This window comes from Moschus berezovskii, chromosome 7 (genome assembly GCF_049115385.1).
Source record: "Moschus berezovskii isolate FMDL1 chromosome 7, NW_MosBer_1.0, whole genome shotgun sequence".
Classification (NCBI taxonomy): domain Eukaryota; kingdom Metazoa; phylum Chordata; class Mammalia; order Artiodactyla; family Moschidae; genus Moschus; species Moschus berezovskii.
In genome coordinates, this window is record NC_142466.1 from 12,852,818 (window position 1) to 12,875,680 (window position 22,863).

General features: G+C 48.0%; 1 protein-coding gene across 2 annotated transcripts; it reads right to left on the reverse strand.

Moving 5' to 3' along the window:
- Positions 1-8,504: 8,504 nt before the first annotated feature.
- Positions 8,505-19,588, reverse strand: NEIL2 (nei like DNA glycosylase 2). Of its 2 annotated transcripts, none has more exons than XM_055427835.2 (5): positions 19,489-19,588; positions 16,411-16,550; positions 13,940-14,277; positions 11,174-11,373; positions 8,505-9,509 (listed from the first exon to the last, which is right to left on the reverse strand). In XM_055427835.2, exons 2-5 carry the CDS (start codon positions 16,546-16,548, stop codon positions 9,196-9,198), a joined length of 990 nt encoding a protein of 329 aa, XP_055283810.2. In that variant the 5' UTR covers positions 16,549-16,550; positions 19,489-19,588; the 3' UTR covers positions 8,505-9,195. The 2 variants fall into 2 exon arrangements, with proteins under 2 accessions (XP_055283810.2, XP_055283809.2); XM_055427834.2 differs by having other exon boundaries at positions 19,441-19,568.
- Positions 19,589-22,863: the final 3,275 nt, after the last annotated feature.

Here is a 22,863-nt window from a genome sequence, read left to right on the forward strand (position 1 = left end):
ATCCTAGAGGCTAACTGGAGGGTGAGGACTGGGCGGGAGAGCGGGATTGGTGCTCTCAATGGAGGTGGGCCTTGGTTTTCCTCTGCTGGCTTTGCGCTGATCTGGGGCGGTGAGCCCTCGCTTTGCGAAACCCCGAGGCGGAGCTCATGGCGTTGGAGACCGCGGCCTGGCTGCCTCTGAAAGCCCAGCGGGGGAAGGTTCAATATGACTTTGTTAACAAGCCCTCCACATGTTCGTCCTGCCGGCCAGATTAGCTCTTCCCGGACGCACTCGGCGCAGCCGCACCTCGCTGGGTGGGATCAGCCTGAGGCTGCTGAGCACACTTAAATTTAGTCCCAGAAAAGGATTTGAAGAATTTCTACGCCCTATCCAAAGATGATACGGAAAGTGCTCTCACAAGCCCTAGAAAGTACTTGCTACCCAGCCCGCAAACCCCATATCTATTTTAACAGCAATCGGTGATCCTTTTAAAATTTTAAGGCAGATCAGATCACTGCCTAAAAACCTGCAGTGTCTCTCCATTACACTCATAAAAGCCAAAGTTCCTATGACAGTCTAAAAGCTATATATATGAGTAGCGGCCCATCCTCATTACCTTTCTCACCTTTATTTTCTATCCCTCCCTCCTTAACCCCAGGGCCTGTTGTCTACAGCTCATTTTTCCTGCAGTATTTCCTCCCACGCCCAGACATGCAGTTGGCTAACTCCTTCAAGTCTGCTGGTATCTCATGTAGGCCCACGCTGGTTACCCTGTTTTACAGGGCAGCTTGCCCGGATTCCAACCCCACCACTGCTGATGCCCCCCGTTCTGCTCTGGTTTTTCCAGCAGTATTGTTTCTGGGGTCCTGGAAAAGACTCTGACGCTGGGAGGGATTGGGGGCAGGAGGAGAAGGGGACAACAGAGGATGAGATGGCTGGATGGCATCACCGACTCGATGGACTTGAGTTTGAGTGAACTCCGGGAATTGGTGATGGACAGGGAGGCCTGGCGTGCTGTGATTCATGGGGTCGCATAGAGTCGGACACGACTGAACGACTGAACTGAACTGAACTGGACTCTTTAGTCAATAGAAATTGATAAGAGGCCAGACCAGGAATTCAGGCAAGGCTTTACTGGGACACAAGGGAGAGAAAACAAGTAGTAGGTTTCCTTGCTCACTCTCTGAAGGGGGCCGAGCTTTTCCCTTAAATGGGGTGAGGGTAGGGGCAGATCAGTGGGTGGTGGGTGGAACGGGAGGGGGTGGCTTAGGTGGTTGGCTCACCCCTCTGATGGTGCTGTGTGCAAGGATCATGTAGTACCTGTTTTTGTTCCTGGCATCTCAGAAATGCCAGTTGGGTTTTGGTCTTATTGTATCTTATTGTTCATGTGGAACCCTGTACCAAGGTCACAGGATAAAAATCTTTGGAACTGACCAAACCCCATAACAACTGTTGCCATCAGCCTCCAGATCTAAACCAGCCAGTTCTCTGACCCCATATTACGTAAAATGCGCACCCGATTAGCCACCCTATAGCATCGTAACCGATCACCTAATGCCACCATTCCAGTAGGAATTTTCTCTGTCTTGAGGCTATAAAAGTTGGCTGCTAACCTGCAAAAGGGTTCGGTTCTCCCTTGAGCCAGCCCACTGTTCTAATAGCGTCTCCCACTCTAATAAACTTTATTCTCCTCTCATTCTGACTCCTCATATCTGGAAATTCTTTTCCAACCCGGGCACAGCCCACAACAGTTCATAATTTGCCCAAACTGCACAAACATGCAGTATGTTTAGTCCCTCCTAGTCTCTGCATTCTGCTGCTCGGGGAGACATCTGTCCAGGTCTAAGCACTACAGTTAAGGGTCCAGGTCCCAGCCTATCTCAGTACTGATTGCATTCTGATATATATCGTTTACTTATGATGTTTCGGAGAAGGCAATGGCAAGCCACTCCAGTACTCTTGCCTAGAAAATCCCATGGACGGAGGAACCTGGTAGGCTGCAGTCCATGGGGTCACGAAGAGTCGGACGCGACTGAGCGACTTAACTTTCACTTTTCACTTTCACACATTGGAGAAGGAAATGGCAACCCACTCCAGTGTTCTTGCCTGGAGAATCCCAGGGACAGGGGAGCCGGGTGGGCTGCCGTCTATGGGGTCACACAGAGTCAGACATGACTGAAGTGACTTAGCAGCAGCAGCAGCATGATGTTTAGTGTCTGCTTCTCCTTGTTAAACTGTAAGTTCAATGATGACAGACCTTTGTTTCGTTCACTAACATAGCCTCAAGTTTTACAGTGCAACTCTTTGATGTCCCCTGAACACTGCAAACTTAACAGTGCCCCTAACTGGAATCTCTTGCCCATTGAAACTCCTTTTCCTTCTCCACTAACAGCCTCTCGGTCGCCTAATTACAAAATCCACATGTCATCCCTAAGTCCTCCTTGCTCTCCCTACACCCAGTCATTCATCAAGTCTCTGGAGTCCAAGAAACACATATCTCTCATCTTAATCTCTGCTCCATCGAGGTTCAAGCCCCATCTTCTCTCTCCAACCATTTTGAGGACAGTTTCCCATCTCTCTCTCTCCATTCAATCCCATGTGACAGTTTGAGTAATGTATCTAAAACATATATTTGATGATATTACTCTCTTGCCTACCATCTTTCCATTTCATTTTATAAGGTATTATGATTTTAATCAGCTTAAGGTGAGGCCCTGTGGGCTTTTAGACTCTGGTCCCATGAGTCTAGCAACACAGAAAAACAGACTGAAGGGAGTTTCACGGAGAACGTATCCACGATTTAGTTTCGTCTTACCTGATGTTTCAGTCAGCTCGGTTCAGTTGCTCAGTCGTGTCCGACTCTTTGCGACCCCATGAACCGCAGCATGCCAGGCCTCCCTGTCCAACACCAACTCCTGGAGCCTACCCAAACTCATGTCCATTAAGTCGGTGATGCCAAACCTGATGTTTGGTCCTGCTTAAAACTCTTGTCCTAAAGGAAATCAACCCTGAATATTCATTGGCAGGGCTGATGTTGAAGCTGAAGTTCCAATATTTTGGCCACCTGATGCAAAGCACCAACTCATTAGAAAAGACCCTGATGCTGGGAAAGATTGAAGGCAGGAGAAGCAGAGGATGACAGAGGATTAGATGGTTGGATGGCATGACCAACTCAATGGACATGAGTTTGAGCAAACTCCGGGAGATGGTGAAGGACTGGGAAGCCTAGTGTGCTGCAGCCCATGGGGTTGCAGAGTCTGACACAAGAGCAACTGAACAAGAGTAACAAAAACTCTTGTCAACTTGTAACTTTATATCTCTGCTTACATACTGCTTTTGGCCAGAAAACAGAAAGCTAAGAGTTTTAGCACTCCCTTGCTTCCCTGTTACAAGGATCCTGTAGAAAACATTCCCTTCTTTCAATTTTAAATTCCACAAAGGAAATGCTTTCAAGATAAAATTGAGGATTCTGGCATAGAATAAAAATTCCCTCATCATTTGGCACCTAAATTCCCTTTGGATTTCAGCCTCCTATTCAGTCACTTGACTACTTTGAAACCCTTTCTGAAGCTTTTTTGAAGCTCCCTGGCCTCTCCTTTGTCAGTTCTTCAGGTTTAACAAGCATCCATTGAACACCAGCAACATGGCAGACACTGGGAATAATGAAGACAAGGTGGATGAGGTTCTACCCCAAAGAGGGAGAGGCAGAAGTCCAGTCCAGGGTAAGAGACAGATGTGTCTGATGTGATGTTGCTGTTCACTGGAGACACACCTGGAGCCTCATCCAGTTCCCCCAGTCTGATCCAGGTGCCCAACCAGAAACTGAGTATGGACAAATGGTCAGTGGCCAGACCAAATGAGATAAAAAAAAGTTCTTACCCATAACCTCTGCACCAGTTGGCCTGGAATGGTCTGGACTTGATCAACTACTTCTCTATTTTTTGTCCCTGCTTCCAACTCAGGACCAACCACAGAAAGTCAAATATACTCCCCAAACCAGTCACATAAGACACCCCCACTTCTAGTTAGCTTGCTTCCAGCATCCCCTTGCCAACCTCCTCCCATCAGAGCAAATGATGATTTCATTTTTTTTTTTGGACTATAAAGTCTTCCCACTCCCTGCCTGCCTCTGAGTTTCAGCCACATGCCAGTGATGGGGGCTGAGGCCCTTGCTATAGCAAGCTCTAAATAAAAAGCCTCATTTGCTTGTTCTTATTCCGGTGGACTTTTCTATTTCCACAAACCTCATTACTTCAATCATGTTTACTGGTTACTCTCATCCTGAACTTTATGCTAATTAACCTTTGTTTGACTCTTCACCTCACCTTGAACCCCTCAAGGTCAGGAACTGTGTCTAAACAAGGCACCTGGCACAGTACTTGCCATGTAACAAGTCTCCACCACTTTTTACTGAATACCAAGGCTTGAAATAAAAGACTGTATTGTAACTTTTAGACCAGGGATAGGCAGTCACTTGGCCCCCACCCTGACACATAAAGCACTTTTTGGTAACCTACTATAGTGTTTCCAACACTCTGTTGTAACAAACTGGCCTCCTCCTACTAGTATAGAAGTTTTCTTGTCTTGTTTATCATTGCATTTCCAGACTTAGCATTTAGGAGGTATTTACGAAATAATAACTGGGGACTCTTTATCCCTTCTCAGTGTCTATCCTGAGAGATTTGTACTTTCCTTCTCTTTAATAAATCCTATTCACTTGCTACCATGAATGTCTGTGTGTTCATGAAGTTCATTCTTCGGTTCTGCAAACAAGAACTCGGATTCTCATTTCATCTTTTGGGGGCTCATCCGGGATCCTTCAACACCTATGTAAGATCTGAAAAGTCAAGTCCAGTCAATGGCTGATTCTACTCCTCCTTTTGGGACCACCTTATGGAACTGGGTATCAGCTTCCACCTGGTGGAAACCCCTGGTCCTGAATGGAAGTCTTATTTTGCTCATATTGTTTTTTGGCCGCTGTATTCTAAATTCTCTCTCTCACTTTGTAATGTCTCACATTGAAGCTATGAAGCTTCAAATGGTTATGGAAATAGAGCCTAAGATGACATACCGAGGTTCACTACATCATCCCAGTGGTGAAGATCTAATTGCCATCCCTTCATCATGCCCCTACACAGCTTGGAGAAACCAGATTGGTCACTGCTCCTTTCCCCATAATGGCATTTAGAGTCTCATCTCTAGAAGCAGGGATTGAGGTAGAAACTGCTAGGCAGTCAGTGTAGGACTCTGAGACCTCGGTCTTGTTTTCAATAAATATCTCACTCCATTAGCCTAAAGCTATACCCTCTGTCCTGAATTCTTGGAATGAGCCCTTTTGTTGTTGTTCAGTCGCTCAGGAGTGTCTGACTCTTTGTGACCCCATGGACTGCAGCACTCCAGGCTTCCCTGTCCTTCACCATCTCCCATAGTTTGCTCAAACTCATGTCCGTTGAGTTGGTGATGCCATCCAACCGTCTTGTCCTCTGTCATTCCCTTCTCCTCCTGCCTTCAAGGTCTTTTTTAGTGAGTCGGTTCTTTGCATCAGGTGGCCAAAGTACTGGACCTTCAGCTTCAGCATCAGTCCTTCCAATAAATATTCAGAGTTGATTTCCTTTAGGATTGACTGGTTTGATCTCTTTGCTGTCCAAGAGACTCTCAAGAGTCTTCCCTAGCACCACAGTTCAAAGACATCAATTCTTCAGAACTTGGCCTTTTTTATTATCCAGCTCTCACATCTGTACATAACTACTGGAAAGACCATAGCTTTGACTATATGGACCTTTGTAGGCAAAGTAATTTCTCTGCATTTTAATATGCTTTCTAGGGTTGTCATTTTCAATGGGTCTTTGGCCTGATAAATTATCAGCAATCAGATCCAGGGAAGGAACCAAAATGTACTTAATACTAGTAAAGATGTAAAACTGCTCTAATCCCCACCTTTTGGGGGACTCTTTACCCTCCTCAGTGTCCATGCTGAGAGCTTTGTACTTTCCTTCTCTTTAATAAATCCTATTCACTTGCCAAAAAATTCAAAAAAAAAAAAAAAAAGAAACAATTACTGAATGGCTAAGGACACTGAGAAGAGACTCTTGAGAGTCCCTTGGACTACAAGGAGATCCAGCCCATCAATCCTAAAGCAAATCAGTCCTAAATATTCATTGGAAGGACTGATGCTGAAGCTGAAACTCCAATACTTTGGCCACCTGATGTGAAGAACTGACTCACTGGAACAGACCCTGACGCTGGGAAAGACTGAAGGCAGGAGGAGAAGGGAACAACAAAGGATGAGATGGCTGAATGGCATCACGGACTCGATGAACATGAGTTTGAGCAAGCTCCATGAGTTTGGTGATGGACAGGGAAGCCTGGTGTGCTGCAATCAATAGGGTCACAAAGAGTCAGACACAACTGAGCGACTAAACTGAACTAAAGGCCACTGACACCTCACATTAAATTCCAAGCTTTTTATAATGTCAATCATGAAACCCCAGCTCTTCAGTAAATCTTTTCCCTAACTCCTGTGGAGTCCAAATATCTCACCTCTTACTTCTAAGTGAAACCTGGACTCCCCACCCCTCACCTGCAGCCTGTCAAGCAAAGCCTTTCCTCACGTCCAACAGGCACATGGGCCACAGGAGTCATTCCCACTGTTCACCCCACCCTAGCCCTGCAGGTTCTGTAGCACCATCTTTGTCTCTCATCCTCCTTCAATCTGCCTCTACTGGCTCTTCCTTTCCTCTTCGCAGAACTAACCTGAGACTTTCTGCCAAGAGGCTCCTGCCAGGATGAATAATATCTCAGAGAGGGCACGGCAGCCATGTTTTCTGTGTTTCTTTCATCTTTCTGCTTCCCTGTCATCTCCACACAGAACCCAGTCCATGCAGTTCTGCTGAAGAACTGACAATGTGGTCATCAACCTTCCCAACTCAGCTACTAGGTGCTACTATTTTCCTCATTACAGACTGAAGTCAAAGAAATGGTAAGTCAGTTCCTGAGAGGACAGAGTTCTCCCATGTTTCGCTCTATAAACTTTATATGGCTTGAATTTTAACAACTTAAATGATGAAATAAGGAATCTCCTTTGCCCTCTTGGCTTTCTACCATTCATACCCTGACAACCTTCCACTGTGGGTTCATCCAGCATAGCTCTTCTTTTTGACCCTAAGCTACTAGAGACTGCTAGACAAGGTCGGGAAATGGAGCAACTACTCTGGCCTCCAGTATGGTTCTACAACCTTCCCTTGAGCTCTAACTTCCCCTCACAGCTGTTAAAAAAGCTCCCTAACTTCTACTCTGTGCCTCAAAAGACCTCACCTCCAGCTGATGTTCTCCATGTCTATTTTTCTTTTCCGACTCAAGCCCAGGCTTCTCCACATGCTGGCTCTGGTATTTCTCTTCCTCCTGGTTTCCCCCTCACCCGATCATACACACATCCTCACACCACTTCCGTCTGTGACCCCCTTTCTCATTTCAAGGACCACCTTCTTGAAGAGAGGGGCTCCCTCACAGCTCACTGGGCTCCCACCCAGTCTGCAGCCCCTGCAGACTGGCTGACATTCTACACAATTGGCTCTCGAAGGTCATGACCTCAAATTTGCCCTGCTGTCAAATTCAGAGGCCTCTTCTCTTTCGTGTGTGCCACTGGCTGCCCCCACAGTTCTCGCCTCCTGTTCCATCTGATCTCCAGTTGGCTTCTGTCATCTCTTGTTTCTTATACAAAAGATCTTAAGGCTCTGTGACCTCCATCCTACTCAGGCAGCACGAGTACCCTTGTTAACCTTCTTGAACTGACCCTCAGCTCTAAGGAAAGCTCCCAAATCCATGTCTGCAAGCCTGCACTGGCAGGGAGCTTCCTGGCTGTTGTCCCCCTGCTTAGGTACAGGTACCCCAAGCTCAGCGCACAAGGTCTGTCTCCTCATGGAACCTGTTAGTTCCCCCGACTTTCTGTCTCAAAGGCAAGGTGGGGGTGGCTTCCTCTAGCTCTCAGCTATCAGGCCTGAGCCATCCTCAGCCCCTCCCCAGCCCTATTTCCACATCCAGCTAGCTGGCATCCATCGCCATGGTGACCCTCCCATCTCTCCTCCTCTCCACTTCCACTGCTCTTTCTAGTTCTGTGGCTTCTTTTCTCAACAACTGCCAACAGCGTTTTCCCTTTTCTGTTAATCTCAGTGAGTGTCCACTCACATGCAGGCTGTGATGTCTGCCCAGTCCAGCCCTCCTTGTACTCCAGCCCCTCACAGACACTGACTTATAGGAAATGGCCTGCGTGGGTACCACCTTGGCCCCCAGCCAGTGCCTGCCATCAGGTGGCTTTCCCCACCCCACTGTGGGTGACTCAATGACTTCAGACAGACAAGAGTAAAGAGTGCATGGTTGCCTTCCTCCCAGCCTCGCTCCTTGTAAGTAGACCCATCTGGCCAACTCAACACATCTCACACGGTGCCTTCACAAAGAGCTCAGTTATGTACTGTGAAAGAATCTTTCCTGCCAAATAAAGATGACAGCACAAAGTAATGAACGGCTTTATTTTCGTGTCCTGGTTCCTTCAGGTTTTGCTAACAACTTTGATCCCTGTACTGGTGAGCATGTCAACAGTCACACATACAACACCTTGAGGAGGAAACAAGCAGGTTTGTTTTGTTTTGTTTTTTTTTCTATAACCCACTGGACACACCAGGAATGTGGCCAGCTCCCCTATCCTGTCTCTCCTCCTTCTCCTGGTGTCTCTGCCCCACGGGAAGGGGTCAATCGGGAGGCTAAATACGAGCACTACTCTTCTGTTACTTCCTCCGCAGCCCTGGATCCCTCTTGGGGAAAAAAGAAGGATAATAATTCCCTTTTCCTGTTTCTCAAATGGAGGATCTTAACTCCAGCCAGTGTTTCAAAACCAAACCAAATAAAACATTTGCAAAGCAGTGCTGTCATCTGCCACACTGTCATTTCAGGAGGTCTTCCCGAAAGTGCCATTGTGACTTGTCTCACCTTTCACAATGGGGATCAGATAGGAAGAATTAACCAAAACTAGCAGAGAACAAAATTGAACTCTGTGAAAACTGCCTTAGACTGAACTCCGGTGAGATGGACATCAACAGTACTCGCAGGCCAATCACCCAATTCCTGTGCCCAGTCCCTACCTCTGCCCACACCTCTGTCTGCAATGCTCAGGCATCACAGTCCCTTCAGGGCAAAGCTCCATGTAGAAGGAGGCTGGACGCTCTAGGAGGGCTGCACCTGCTTGGGGTCATCTGCTGACAACCTGGGTTGGCACTGGGGGCACCACCATGTGAGCCTCTGGAAGCCCCCCGGGGGCCCCAGGGACTCTTTCACCACCTGGTGCCCGGCAGGGCACTGCTCCTTCTGGTAGATCTGCGTGTGCTGCTGTGTGCCCTGGAATTTGCCCTGCAGCCAGTCTGCGCTGAAGGCCACCACATGGTCCACCAAGGCCTCGAGGCGTGGAAGACCCAGGAGGGAGCCTGGAGAAAGCGGGTGGATCCCGGCTCTGAACAGGGCCTCGTTCTTAATGATATTCCCTGGAAGAAGGTGGGGAGGGGACGAGGGAAAGCAAAAGGACACGTCCATAAGAAAAGCTGGCCACAAAACTAACAAAACAGAGCAAAGCTAGCGTAGGGAGCACCTCAGGAGGAACCATGCGTCCTTGGGGCTCTCAAGGGAGTCACTGCACTGAGTCGGTCACCCCATCTGCGAAGGATTTACTAACACTTACCCATCTGGTGGGTTACAGCCCACAGAGTTGGACACAACTGAGGCAACTTAGCATGCACACACCCCAGAGGTGGTTGTAAAGATGAAATGACATAAAACTCACACATGGCCCATGTTATAGCAAAGAGATTAACAAAAGGGGCTTGGATCTGAGTGCCTGGCTGTGAATCCTGGCCCAATCAGACCCAGCTACTTGACCCTAGAGAGTTTCCTGCCCTCCTTCAGCCTCTGTCTCCTGCTCTCTAAAATGGGGATGGGTTACCTGGTTTTCATGGGCAGTAAATGAGAATTCTCACATATACATACAAATGCTGAGCACCATGCTGGTATGTGGAGACTAATAATAAATACTAGTTGCTATTATTATTTAAAATGTCAAGCTTAATGCTTGAAATATAGAAAGTGTTCAGAGGCGTTATTTTTTGCATTTTTTAAAAATATTTGCTTATTTTTAATTGATGATTGCTTTACAATATTGGTTTGATTGAAGGTGTTATTTTATTATTTTTCTACTCCTGTCTCATTTGCTGTGAAGTCAACCTTGACCTCTCCTTTCAGAATCAGTAAGTTTCTTCAAAATGTCCCAACAGTGCATTTTCTTTAACCTCCACTAGGCATTTATCACAGTCTGTCTTAAGTTCCAGAAAGTTGAGTCCAAGGCTGCTGGGTTATTAACACTCTCCTCCAGGACAGAAGGTGGGCTTGGCGGCAGGCAGACGTTTAGCATGTGTGGAGCAATGGATGGGTGAAAAGACTGCTCTTTCCAAGCACTACCTGATTCATATCTCAGCTGTGCCCTTAGAGCAAAGCGTCTTTTGCTCAATTTTTTCATCTGAATGAAGGAAAAACTGGTAAGTGGCCATCCTGCAGAAAAGCAGTAAGGATGGAACCCTGTGCTTGGAAGGTGGAGTCAGTCACCTGAAAAACGTCAGCTGTTATGATTACTGTCCATAATAGCAGCTAGTTGCAGAGCATTTCTCTTGCTAATTTACCCTAAATGCTGCTCCTAGAAGCCTGTGCTCCTCTGGGTGCAGGATCTGTCACGATCCTACTATACACTACAATTAAAAAATAAAAAATAAAGGATGGAGGGATGTGACCCCTGCTCCAGAAGTCTGTGAGGCCAACTATGACTAACAGTATAATCGGGTAGGAGAGCCAACTATGACTAACAGTATAATCGGGTAGGAGAGAGGTCAGAATTGCCTGATCAACTCCCTCATTTTACAAACATGGGAAGGGACTTTCTGTGGTGGTCCAGTGGTTAAGACACTGCACTTCCAATGCAGGGGGCATGGGTTCAATCCCTGGTCAGAGAAAAAGACCCCACATGCCACAAGGCAAAAAGAAAAGAAGAGGGAAGTAGAGCCAAGGAGCCCTGACAGCTGCGGTGGGTCCCAGTGTCCCCTCCCGGACAAGGGACTTTCTCACTGGGTCCGTCAGGGGGACTGCCCTCTGCCATCAGCCGTACCTAAGCCTGAGAAGAATCGCTGGTCCAACAGCGTATAGCAGACGGGCTGCTCCCGGCCCAGAGCCTCCAGGGCCTGTCCTCGGTGAAACTTTTCTGACAAGATGTCAGAGGCGGGACTGCCCACAGGGGAAGAGAAGCGCCATGTCATCCGACAGTTATAGAAGGCCAGGAAGCCGCTCCCGCTGAAATGGAGGACCAGCCTGGGAAGAGAGGAGAGGCCACAGTGCACAGGGTTATGCCAGTGGCATCTGGCCCTACGTGCACACACGGCTCCCACTCCATGCAGGACAAGCCTGGAGAAGCTCAGGTTCCAGAGGACAAAAGGGATGGCTCTGCCAGAACTGTCAAACTCTCACAGCCAAATGGAGTAATTAAAAGAAAACATATACAGTCTCCTTTTTCCTGATCAAAACAATACATAGAAGACAACGTGGGACATACAGAAGAATCTCAAGTTCAGGAGGTGCAGCTAAAGCAGGGTTGTTAGGAAGGAGGGCAGAGAGCCGGCACTAAGGTGCCCATCCTGGGCAAGATTACACTCCCGTGGGCTTCCTGAATTGCAGACACAGAGGAGAAACCTCCATGAACCCCGATAAGCGACAATGGGCCACTCTGTGAGGAGACAGACTCAGGCTGCAGCTGGACTCCAAGACTCATACATCTCATGTCAAAGTTAAGGGACAATTCGGGAGGAACAGGACTCAGAAAAACACCTCTGCGTGGCATCTGAGGTGATTACTCAAGGACGAATACATCCCAAATGGAAATGCAATCAGCTGGATTCAAGGAGGAGGGAGATGGAAAGGATGGATGAAGAGATCAGCACAGGACCCTGTAACATCTACTGTGCGATCAGAGGCCTACAGGTATGGCAGTGCACCTGAGAATGTAAGCCGAGCGTGAGGGATGAGGCTCCTAGCGAAGGCCGCCTGTCACATGTTTTTAATGCCACTGAATTCAATTAAGAAGAAGGAAACGGCAACCCACTCCAGTAATCTTGCCTGGAAAATCCCATGGACGAAGGAGCCTGGTAGGCTACAGTCCATGGGGGCGCAGAGAGTCGGACATGACTGAGCGACTTCACTTCACTTCAATTCAATTCAATTATCGGAGAAGGCAATGGCAAGCCACTCCAGTACTTTTGCCTAGAAAATCCCATGGATGGAGGAGCCTGGTAGGCTGCAGTCTGTGGGGTCGCTATGGGTTGGACACGACTGAGCAACTTCACTTTCACTTTTCACTTTCACACATTGGAGAAGGAAATGGCAACCCACTCCAGTGTTTTTGCCTGGAGAATCCCAGGGACGGGGGAGCCTGGTGGGCTTCAGGCTATGGGGTCACAGAGTCGGACACGACTGAAGTGACTTAGCAGCAGCAGCAATTCAATTATACATAATGAACAGTTCAGTTAACTAGCCATCTGGAACTAAAATTTTAAACTAGCTCAGCAGACACACAAGACAGGGTAGAAATGACAGAAAAGTATAGAAGTAGAAATACTAATATTTTAAAAGTCTCAACTTGGAGGGAGGGGTGGCAGGAGAGTGAGTGAAACACCAGTGTTAATAATAAGGGAGAAGATTATTAATTTAAAGCTATCAAAAAATTGATAGCTATTAACCCAGGAGGGGAAAAAAACAGATATCATTTAAAGATAAGATTACCTCCAATAGGATGAAGATGAATAGCAGTACTTCCAAATCAACAGGGGTTTAAAAAAAAAAGGGGGAAGAAAAGAAACGTGATAAATCCTGATAAATCCAACTGAAGAAAACAAGGGACAGTAAGACTGCAAACGAAAGAAAATCCAAATAGCCTAGTTACTAGCCTAGTTACCTAATTTCAAAACAAGGCGTTTGAGTTTGAAGAGATACAAAAGGCTGCTATTCACTGTTGATAACAAAAATACCTAAAATAAGTGAAAAAAAAGGAACCTATAACCAAGTGGGAAAAAAGTACAGGGAGTGAGCCAACCAAACATGGAACAGCACTGTTAATATCAAGAGAAACAGAATTAGGGCTAAAGGCATACAGAGGGCACAGGATTATTTAATAATGAAGCTGCAAAGAAACTGTGAGAGTCAGGGACCCTGATGCCCACGACCCAGGGCAGCATAACAAAGCCACTGAAGTGCTTAGAGAGACAGAGAAGCTATAAAAACACTACTGCGGGGGAAGTGGTTTCAATGCTCCTCTTCCCAAGTTTGGCATATTAAATAAACAAAAAATAAGCAAGAATGGAGAAAATCTGAGCAATCAAAATAACCACCTGTTCTTAATATTTACAGAGTGTTTTACTTTTTTTGTTTGTTTGGTTTTTATCAGAATGTTTTACTTTTAATGAATATTTTATCTTCATTTATGTATATAAAATGTAAGCAAAGATCAATTATGTGTTTGGCTGCAAACTTTGATGCCAAAAGTAGAAAATGTACAGACTGTTGTCCTGATCATAATCCAATAAAAAATTTAAAAACAATGACCCCAAATGCTCAAAGAAAGTAGATATAACTCGGGTCACGTTTGTTGGGGAAATTATTCCTTCTCTCCAAGCTGCCAGATGGTTCCCGTCCCTCCCCTGGTGTAGACCACAGTCTCCCTGCCATCACGGTGGCCAGGGAAGTGGGTTCTCTCTCCCAGAAGTGGGCTGCCAGAGGGCAGGTGGAGACCACCGAGCGTGCCTGCAGAGCCTGGCCGAGGTGAAGCCCGGAGACCCTGCACAGCCGCAGACAGTCACAGTCCATGGCCTACTCGACCATGCCTCACCTGGGAATAGGGTCCCTCCAGTCACCCCTCTTGTTTGCCTTCTTCGCTCTGGAGAACTCATTCATCCGAATGCTGCCAAACAAACCAAAGCTGACCTGCAGCCACCTCTCAGCGACTCCTGCAGGGGTGTCTCTCCCCAAACACTGCAGACCATCGTCTCCACTGGGGACAGCACTGTCTCCTCCCGGAGACCGGGAGAACGGGTCAGAGACTTCCTGGTGGTGCCTGGCCTTGTCCTTCTGCTCTCCTTTTCGTAGAGGCTCTGACAGTGGGGAATTGCCCAGGGACACAATTTCTTCATCTGGATCAAATCTAAGGAATAATTTCTTTCCATGGACCTAGAAAAAGATGAACATGATCTAAGGCTTGGTATAGGATTATCTGTGTCTTCCCAAAATTCATATGTTGAAATCTACCCTCAATATGATGGTGTCTGGAGGTGGGGCCCCCAGGAGGTGATCAGGTCGTGGGGATGGAGCCCTCAATCATGGGATTAGTGCCCTTATAAAAGAGACTGCAGAGGGCTCCCTCACACCTTTCTCCACATGAGAACACAGCACGAAGACAGCTGTCTACAAACCAGGAAGTTAATCCTCACCAGACACTGAATCTGCTGGCACCTTGACCTTGGACTTCCCATGCTCCAGACTGTGAGAAATAAATTTTTGTTGCTATAAGCCACCTGGTGTGACGTGTTCTGTTACTGCAGTCCACAAAGACTGAGCCTTTTAGACCCAGAAAGGGGAAGACTGGAAGAGGTGCATCCAGCCACTTATCCTAATATAAATGTCTCCCCTCCTGCCTCTTCTATGAAGCTTTCCCAACTTGAGTATTTGGGACTTGCCTTTTGCTCCAGTCGTACGAGCACTTAGTATACAGTTTTCAAAATGATTAGAAGCAAGTGGAACAATCATATCAGCAATGAAAGAGATGCACGCTGGATGCAGGGCCACTCTAGAATAACCAAGAGGAAACGCTTCCAATTTTTTCATGGATTAGCCAGTCTTCTGAATCTGTTATGAAAAATTATTTTCTACAAGCCAGCTCTGTGACAGCAGGTGCCAAGATGCAGGCCTCCGGGACCCAGAGACAAAGGGACATTAATCCTGTCCTGCAAACTTTGCAGGACAGTGTGAACAAAGAGTATAGGTGTGCTCGTGCAGACCGGGAGGTTAGAGTGCTTGGGGCCCAGTCTCCACCCCTTGCCAGCCTATGTCGGCTTGGGCTAACCACTCTCCCTTCCCTGAGCCCCTCCTTCAAGTGCAGAAAACACATGTGAAGGCCGAGCAGACCTCTCACAGACATCTTTCAGTTCTAACTGAGGTTTTATAGCCTGGGATGTATGTGTGAGACAGAGAGAGAGAGGAAAGAGAGACAGAGGGCAAGGTGGGAGAGAACTAGTATTTACTGAGGGGCAGAAAGTCTGCTTAATTCAATTTTAACTGGTAGGTGGTTTACCCCATTTTACAACTCAAGCAGACACTAGAGCTGAGACATTGAGTAACTTGCTTAGGAGCACACAGCTAAGCAGCAGCAGAGCTCATTAGTTTCTCTACCACCAATTACTATAAGTCTCCTAAGTACCAGACACTCAGTTAAGTGCTAGGAATACAATGATGCTGAGGTTACAGTCCCTGTCCTGTTTATTTGTCTCCTCCAATCAAAAGGCAGGACAAATTCAGGAATGCGGGGGCCAACAGGAGGCCATATAAGGTGCCCTGGAAGTACAGCAGGGTCTCTCCCCCAACCCAGCGCAGGCAGGACAGGCTTTTCAAAGGATGTGATGGCAAGGCTGAATCCAAAGGAGACTAAGAATTACCGCGGTAACATGAAGGTACAGGAATGGGAGTGGAGTAGGGAGAAAAAGAAAGATCAGCATGTCAAACCATGAGCAAGAAGGGCTGTGAGAGGAGCTCCAAATAGTTCAACATGACTGGGGAGATCTCTAGGGCAGGGTGAGCTGCAGGCCAGAGGGGGAGGCAGGAATCAGACTGGCAAGTGGCCACGTGAGTCCTTTACGGAATACTGACTGATGTTGAGGGCAAAGATGAGCCAGGCTGAAACTCAGACAAAAGGCTATGCTCAATTTCCCACCAATTAAAAAGTAAATTAAAAAAAAATTTTTTAAGGCTATGCTCTTTCCTCACTTCCTTGTTGGCCCCAGAGAATTAAATACTGTTCCCAACCAAAGGTGCACAATGGACTCAGCTGGAGTCACCAGAATCACTTCAGACCCTGAACGTGAATAACCAGCTCATGCACAGTTCCATGGGCCACTGTGCTGCTGACCTGAGGCTGAGAAACGTCAGAGGAGGAGTTGCATGGAGTCCCAGCGCAGCTACCCTCAGGAAAAAGGAAATAACAGCATGGAAAGTCTTAAGAGAAACTGAGGGGAGGGACAGGCTGCGTTGCTGGAGCTGGCCCACGGGGGCGAGGTGTGGAACAAACCTGCTGGAAGACGGAGAACTCACCCGGGTGTCCTGCAGCCAGAGGGACTGGAAGCTTGTGGGGGTTAGCTTCTTGCTGCTGCCTCCTGTCTTGACCACCTGCTGCCCCACAAAGGGAGAGACCAGATGGTGAAACTTCCTCACAGACGGCCCCTCTGGCATCCCTGCAGGCAGAAACGGGGAAAGAGGCTGCTGACTTAGCTGGTTTCTCCAGCATTTCTGGTGGGTTCCAAGCTTTCAAGAAGCCACTGTTTTTGCCATCAACTTTAAGAGCATATACAGCCAAAAAGGGAATGTGGTTGGGGAGGGAGATGGTCAGATCAAAGAGAAACCCCAGGAATTCCCTGGTGGTGCAGTGGGTAAGAATCCCCCGCCAATGCAGGGGACAAGGGTTCGCTCCCTGGTCTGAGAGGATCCCATACGCCACAGAGCATACGTGAATCCCATGAATGCCAACTACTGAGCCCAAGTGTTGCAACTACTAATGTACAAGTGCCTAGAGCTCTGTAATACGAGAAGCCCCGGCTCACTGCAAATAGAGAAAGTCCATGCCGAGCAAGGACCCAGCACAGCCAAAAAATAATAAAAATAAATAAAATGTCCCTAAAATTTTTTTAAAAAGAAAGTCCAGCTGCAGCAGGGTGTAAGCCAATTTCCCAAGGATGGTTGCCTCATCCAGACCCTCATCTTTCTCCAGGCAGCACCAACAACATGCCAGGCACCACACCACAAGCGCCCTCTGCTGTGGCCCTGCAGCCTGAACAGGAGCCAGCCCTTGTTAACTTCTTTCCTGGACTGCGGCCCTAACTCATCTCCATGCGTTCTCTGTCCTCCTCCGTCTGCCTTCCCACATCATCCCAGCCCACTGCTGGCACTCTGTCTCCCCTCTTTCAGTGGAGAGCTGGTTGGGACAGAGAAAGCTGTAAGGGACACAGACATAGATGCTGATTTAGCCTGCCCGGACCATCCTGCCAGCAGGGGCACTGTGTATGTGACAGCCACGCAGAGCTCAGGACCAGGACAAGTCACGGGGTCATGTCAGGTCAGATCAGGGAGAGGCCACATCCAGCTTAATCAGAGAAAACTACCCTTGGTAACTGAGAAACAGCTGGGGTTTCATTTTAACCCTGATGTAAGTCACCTGGGACCCCCATCTCTTCCTGCCCCAAATCATCACAATCCACTGGGGTCTTGTGTGGGGGGCATGCACATGTTTGAGTCTAAGTGCTCAGCACCCCAGCTTCTAAGACACTGAAGGCATTCCCCCCGACTCTTATACTACTTATCCATGGGCTTCCTCAACTGCACAATCCTGCAAATGATGATGAAAACCCAAGGAACTAAGCAGCTTCCTGGCATGGAGGTTCAGTTCAGTTCAGTCGCTCAGTCGTGTCCGACTCTCCACGACCCCATGAATCACAGCACGCCAGGCCTCCCTGTCCATTACCAACTTCCGGAGTTCACTCAAACTCATGTCCACAGAGTCGGTGATGCCATCCAGCCATCTCATTCTCCGTCGTCCCCTTCTCCTCCCGCCCCCAACCTTTCCCAGCATCAGAGTCTTTTCCAGTGAGTCAACTCGTCGCATGAGGTGGCCAAAGTATTGCAGTTTCAGCTTTAGCATCAGTCCTTCCAATGAACACCCAGGATTGATCTCCTTTAGAATGGACTGGTTGGATGTCCTTGCAGTACAAGGGACTCTCAAGAGTCTTCTCCAACACGACAGTTCAAAAGCATCAATTCTTCAGCGATAAGCTTTCTTCACAGTCCAACTCTCACATCCATACATGACCACGGGAAAAACCATAGCCTTGACTAGACCGACCTTGGTTGGCAAAGTAATGTCTCTGCTTTTTAATATACTATCAAGGTTGGTCATAACTTTCCTTCCAAAGAGTAAGAGTCTTTTAATTTCATGGCTGCAATCAGCATGGTGGTAGCTACTGCATTTCAGTAACTCTAAAAAGAATTTAAAAATCTCAGAAATGGGCGTGCCTCTTACAACCCATGTTTTCTCACTGTTTAATTAGCGCCACATTCCATAACATTAACATGTATTTTTACTTTGATGGTGCTTCAGACTCCCTAAAATGTAGTGTGGTTGACCCTAATCAGACCTTCAAGACACTCGACAGAGTTTCCTTACAAAACTGCGCGACTGCAGGGACACCGGCCACAGTTAAGTCGACCTGAACTTCTGCCAGCGCTGCGCCCTGGTCCTCTCCAACAGAGGAAGCTTCTGGAAAAGCTCCCGTCTGAAATGCATCTGATCCTTCAGATCTTTCGACACAAGGGCATGTATTTTTTAGGTCCCTTGTGGCTCAGCTGGTAAAGTATCTGCCTGCAATGCGGGAGACCTGGGTTCGATCCCTGGATTGGGAAGATCTCCTGGAGAAGGGAAAGGCTACCCACTCCAGTATTCTGGCCTGGAGAATTCCCTGGACTATATAGTCTATGGGGTCGCAAAGAGTCGGACACGACTGAGCGACTTTCATTTTCACTATGGAGATGGCAAGCTGGGCTCAGTTACAGCATTAAGAGACTGAGAAGCCAAAGGGACACCGTTTCCAAGGGGACACCCCGCCCACCCTCGAGCCCCTCCCCCGAACGGTGACCCGCGCGACTCTGGTTAAGGGGCTGGCTTGCGGACCACAAAGAAAGGAGGCGAGGAGGGGGCGTCGCCGGCGTCCCCTTTCCTCTGCAGATCGACCCCCCCATGCCCACCCCTCCCCCACCCCCCAGAAGTCTAAACTGGCTGCTTTCCCAACGCCTCCGCCGGGTGGTGTGCGCGAGAGGCGGGTGCAAAGACCTGGCTGACGGTCACCGCAGGAGCCTGGGGGGGTAGGGGGCGGAAGGTTAAAAAGTGGTAAACAGCCAAAAAGAAAGAAAAAGTCGACCCAGGGTACGGGTTTTCATGAGGGATGCTTCTAAAATATTCGGTAACTGAGTTTTAATGCGGCTAACAGGTGATGAGGGTAAAGCTGGGAAAGCCCTGCATTTCCAACTGGGGGTGGGGAGGCCGCTACCGCCGAGGACGCGACTTCCAGTCCTCACCCGCGCAGGTCGTGCGACGCCGCTAGTGCGGCTCGCGGCTGGACTCACCGGCTCTGGGCCCGTAGACCCCGGTACCCCAAAGGCCCGCACGCAGCCTCGGGGAGAGGCAGATGCGAGGTGGGGCCCAGGACGCGCAGGGCGAGGCTCCTCCCCCGGGGGTGGGGTCGCTCGGGGCCACGCCCCCTGCTGAGCGTAGGCGGTGGGGCTCCTGCCCCTGGCGGCAGGGGTTCCGGGCTCCCCAAACAGGTGCGGTGAAAGAGCTGGGGGTCCTGAACCACATCGAGGAGGTTTCATGTGTCTCCAGGGGCACCTGGGGAACTTGGAGGGCGGAGAGTGAGGCTCCGGGCAGGGGTCTCTTCCAGTTGTGGCCTTCTTGGGACTTGTGACTGTCGATAGTGAGCCGTATTCCCCAGTGGCTCTAGGACCTTCTCTCATCGTGTCTCAGTTGCAGAATTTGGAACCAAGGATTCTCCCCAGCTTCTGAAGAGAAGTTGCAAGACTTCATCTTGGAGTGGTACGGGGTTGTGCGGGGTTTCCTGCTTTTAGGTTTCCACTCTTTGGGAGTGGCGGGGGTGGGCTGTAATAAATGTTCAGATTTTGGAGTCAGATTTGAATCCTGGTTCTGCCTGTACTAGTTCTGTACAAAGCAAGTTACTTAAAATCCTTGGGCTGAGGAATTCCAAGGCTGGCCGTCCAGTGGTTAGGACTTTATCTCCCAACTTATTGGGTGCAGGTTTGATCCCTCCTCAGGGAGCTAAGATCCCACATGCCTCGCAGGCAAAAAGCCATAGCATAAAACAGAAACAATATATTGTAACGAATTCAATAAAGAGTTTTAAAATGGTCCATATTAAAAAAAAAATCTAAGAAAGTCCATGTCTATCTTTTTCATGTGTAAAACGTGCTTATAAAGATTTCGGAAAACATGAATAAGTATATACAACTGCTAGCGTGTGTGACAGGAGTTCTCAATAAGTGGCTGCTGCTGCTGCTGCTGCTGCTAAGTCGCTTCAGTCGTGTCCGACTCTGTGCGACCTCACAGGCGGAAGCCCACCAGGCTCCCCCGTCCCTGGGATTCTCGAGGAAAGAACAGTGGAGTGGGTTGCCATTTCCTTCTCCACAATAAGTGGCAGGTAGTTTTTTAAGTCAAATTTCTGGGCTGGTCTCAGATGGAATGTTCGAAAATCAGGCTGTTGCATTTTGGAGGCCACAAGAGAGAGAATGCTGGCGCCCCCACATGGTGAGTGTGTTAACTGCAAGGGCGGTATCTGACAACCTTTATGCCTAGTGAGTAGGTGCTCAGGAAGCAACCCTCTTCATGCTGGCTCTGTGACCTTGGGTGAGTTTGTTGTTGTTGTTGTTGTTTTTGATGATGGTGGGATAAAAAGGTTTGCACCAAATGATCTCTGAGTTCCCCTCATGATCTGTAAGTGCATCAGGCTTGGTCTCCCAATCCAGGTATTCTTGTTTTTAGCTGGGTTGTTTCCCTTCCATTTGACTTACGGAGAAGGCAATGGCAAGCCACTCCAGTACTCTTGCCTAGAAAATCCCATGGATGGAGGAGCCTGGTAGGCTGCAGTCCGTGGGGTCGCTAAGGGTCGGACACGACTGAGCGACTTCACTTTCACTTTTCACTTTCACACATTGGAGAAGGAAATGGCAACCCACTCCAGTGTTCTTGCCTGGAGAATCCCAGGGACAGGGGAGCCTGGTGGGCTTCCATCTATGGGGTCACACAGAGTCGGACACAACTGAAATGACTTAGCAGTAGCAGTAGCAGCAACTGATGCACTGCGGATGCTGATTGCAGCCATGAAATTAAAAGATGCTTACTCCTTGGAAGGAAAGTTATTACCAACCTTGATAGCATATTAAAAAGCAGAGACATTACTTTGCCAACAAAAGTCCGTCTAGTCAAGCCTATGGTTTTTCCCGTGGTCATGTATGGATGTGAGAGTTGGACTGTGAAGAAAGCTTATTGCCGAAGAATTGATGCTTTTGAACTGTGGTGTTGGAGAAGACTTTTGAGAGTCCCTTGTACTGCAAGGAGACCCAACCAGTCCATTCTAATGGAGATCGGTCCTGGGTGTTCATTGAAAGGACTGATGCTAAAGCTGAAACTGCAATACTTTGGCCACCTCATGCGACGAGTTGACTCACTGGAAAAGACTGATGCTGGGAGGGATTGGGGGCAGGAGAAGGGAACGACAAGAGAATGAGATGGCTGGATGGCATTACTGACTCTGTGGACATGAGTTTGAGTGAACGCCGGGAGTTGGTAATGGACAGGGAGGCCTGGCGGGCTGTGATTCATGGGGTCGCAAAGAGTCGGACACGACTGAGCGACTGAACTGAACCAGCTACTGGAAAGAAACCTTGGCTATACTACCCCTAACCTTTAGCAACTTGTGTCTTGTAACTCCCCTGTACTCCCACAGACCCCAGGCTCAAATCCTCCTGTAAGGAAGGGGCTACCAGGAATTCCTCACACCTCTCCTTGTGTGATCTGATAGTACTTGTCAGCAGAGGTGAGCAGTTATGCTTTTTGTTCTTTAAAAAGTGAAGTGTAATTTATATGTGGTTATGTTTTTGATCTAAAGTGAGGAGAAACCCAATAACTATGCAGGCAAAATAATTTCAAAACATGGGCACTATTGCAGGGGTAGGGTGGAATGGGGAAACTAGCTGTGGTCAGGCTGGAAGCCACATTAAGGAATTCTCCAAGGATGTCGTTGTGGGGCACTGGACCAGATTTCCTGAAAGTGTTTCCAGGTCACATCCCTACAGCGAAGTCTGGGGACTCTTTGAATAACGAAGTGACAACTTTACATTCTAAAGCACATTAGCTGGCATCATTCATTGCTTTGTTCGTCAGAGAACAACAATCCTATTTAGGATTCTGTTATTTTAGTCTTACTGTTTTTGTCCTGCATCCCAGCGCCAAAGTCTTAGATAATCAAGAAACCTAGAAGTAATGAAATTTTCATTAAAAAAATTTTTTTTTCATGAGTTGTAAAGGAAAAGGACAGAGGAACGAAAAATCTAAATGTTTCACATCTCTAATTACAACCCATTTCGTTGGACTAAATCTTTTTTTTGCGGGGGGAACTAAACCTATCTTCAAAGAGAAGCAGCACAAGAGACTACAATATCTTTGTTGTAAGAGGGGTGTATTTGTATTGTTCACTGGTAGCATTTACTAGTATTGAACTTCATCTGGATGAACTCCTTGCTGTCAAAGATTCAGTGATTTGGAAACTGAAACCACCCAGTGATTTGAACTTCAGGTTCATCTGGTTCAAAAACCTATGCGGTCATGATTATTTCTCAGGTGAAGCAGGGCCACCACAGCTGTAGGACAGAAGGCTGTCACCACACAGCAGGGTGGGGATACAGTGTGAGTGTGTGTTGTGGGGGGCTCTC

What these genes read in the sequence shown, in the direction of transcription:
- NEIL2 (XM_055427835.2), bottom strand. Translation starts at nt 16,548, where the DNA reads ATGCCAGAGGGGCCGTCTGTGAGGAAGTTTCACCATCTGGTCTCTCCC. An exon ending in TCTGGCTGCAGGACACCCGG is followed by an intron (nt 14,278 to 16,410) that starts GTGAGTTCTCCG and finishes ATCTTTTTCTAG; the next exon opens with GTCCATGGAAAGAAATTATT. An exon ending in GCGATTCTTCTCAGGCTTAG is followed by an intron (nt 9,510 to 11,173) that starts GTACGGCTGATG and finishes ACCTTCTTCCAG; the next exon opens with GGAATATCATTAAGAACGAG.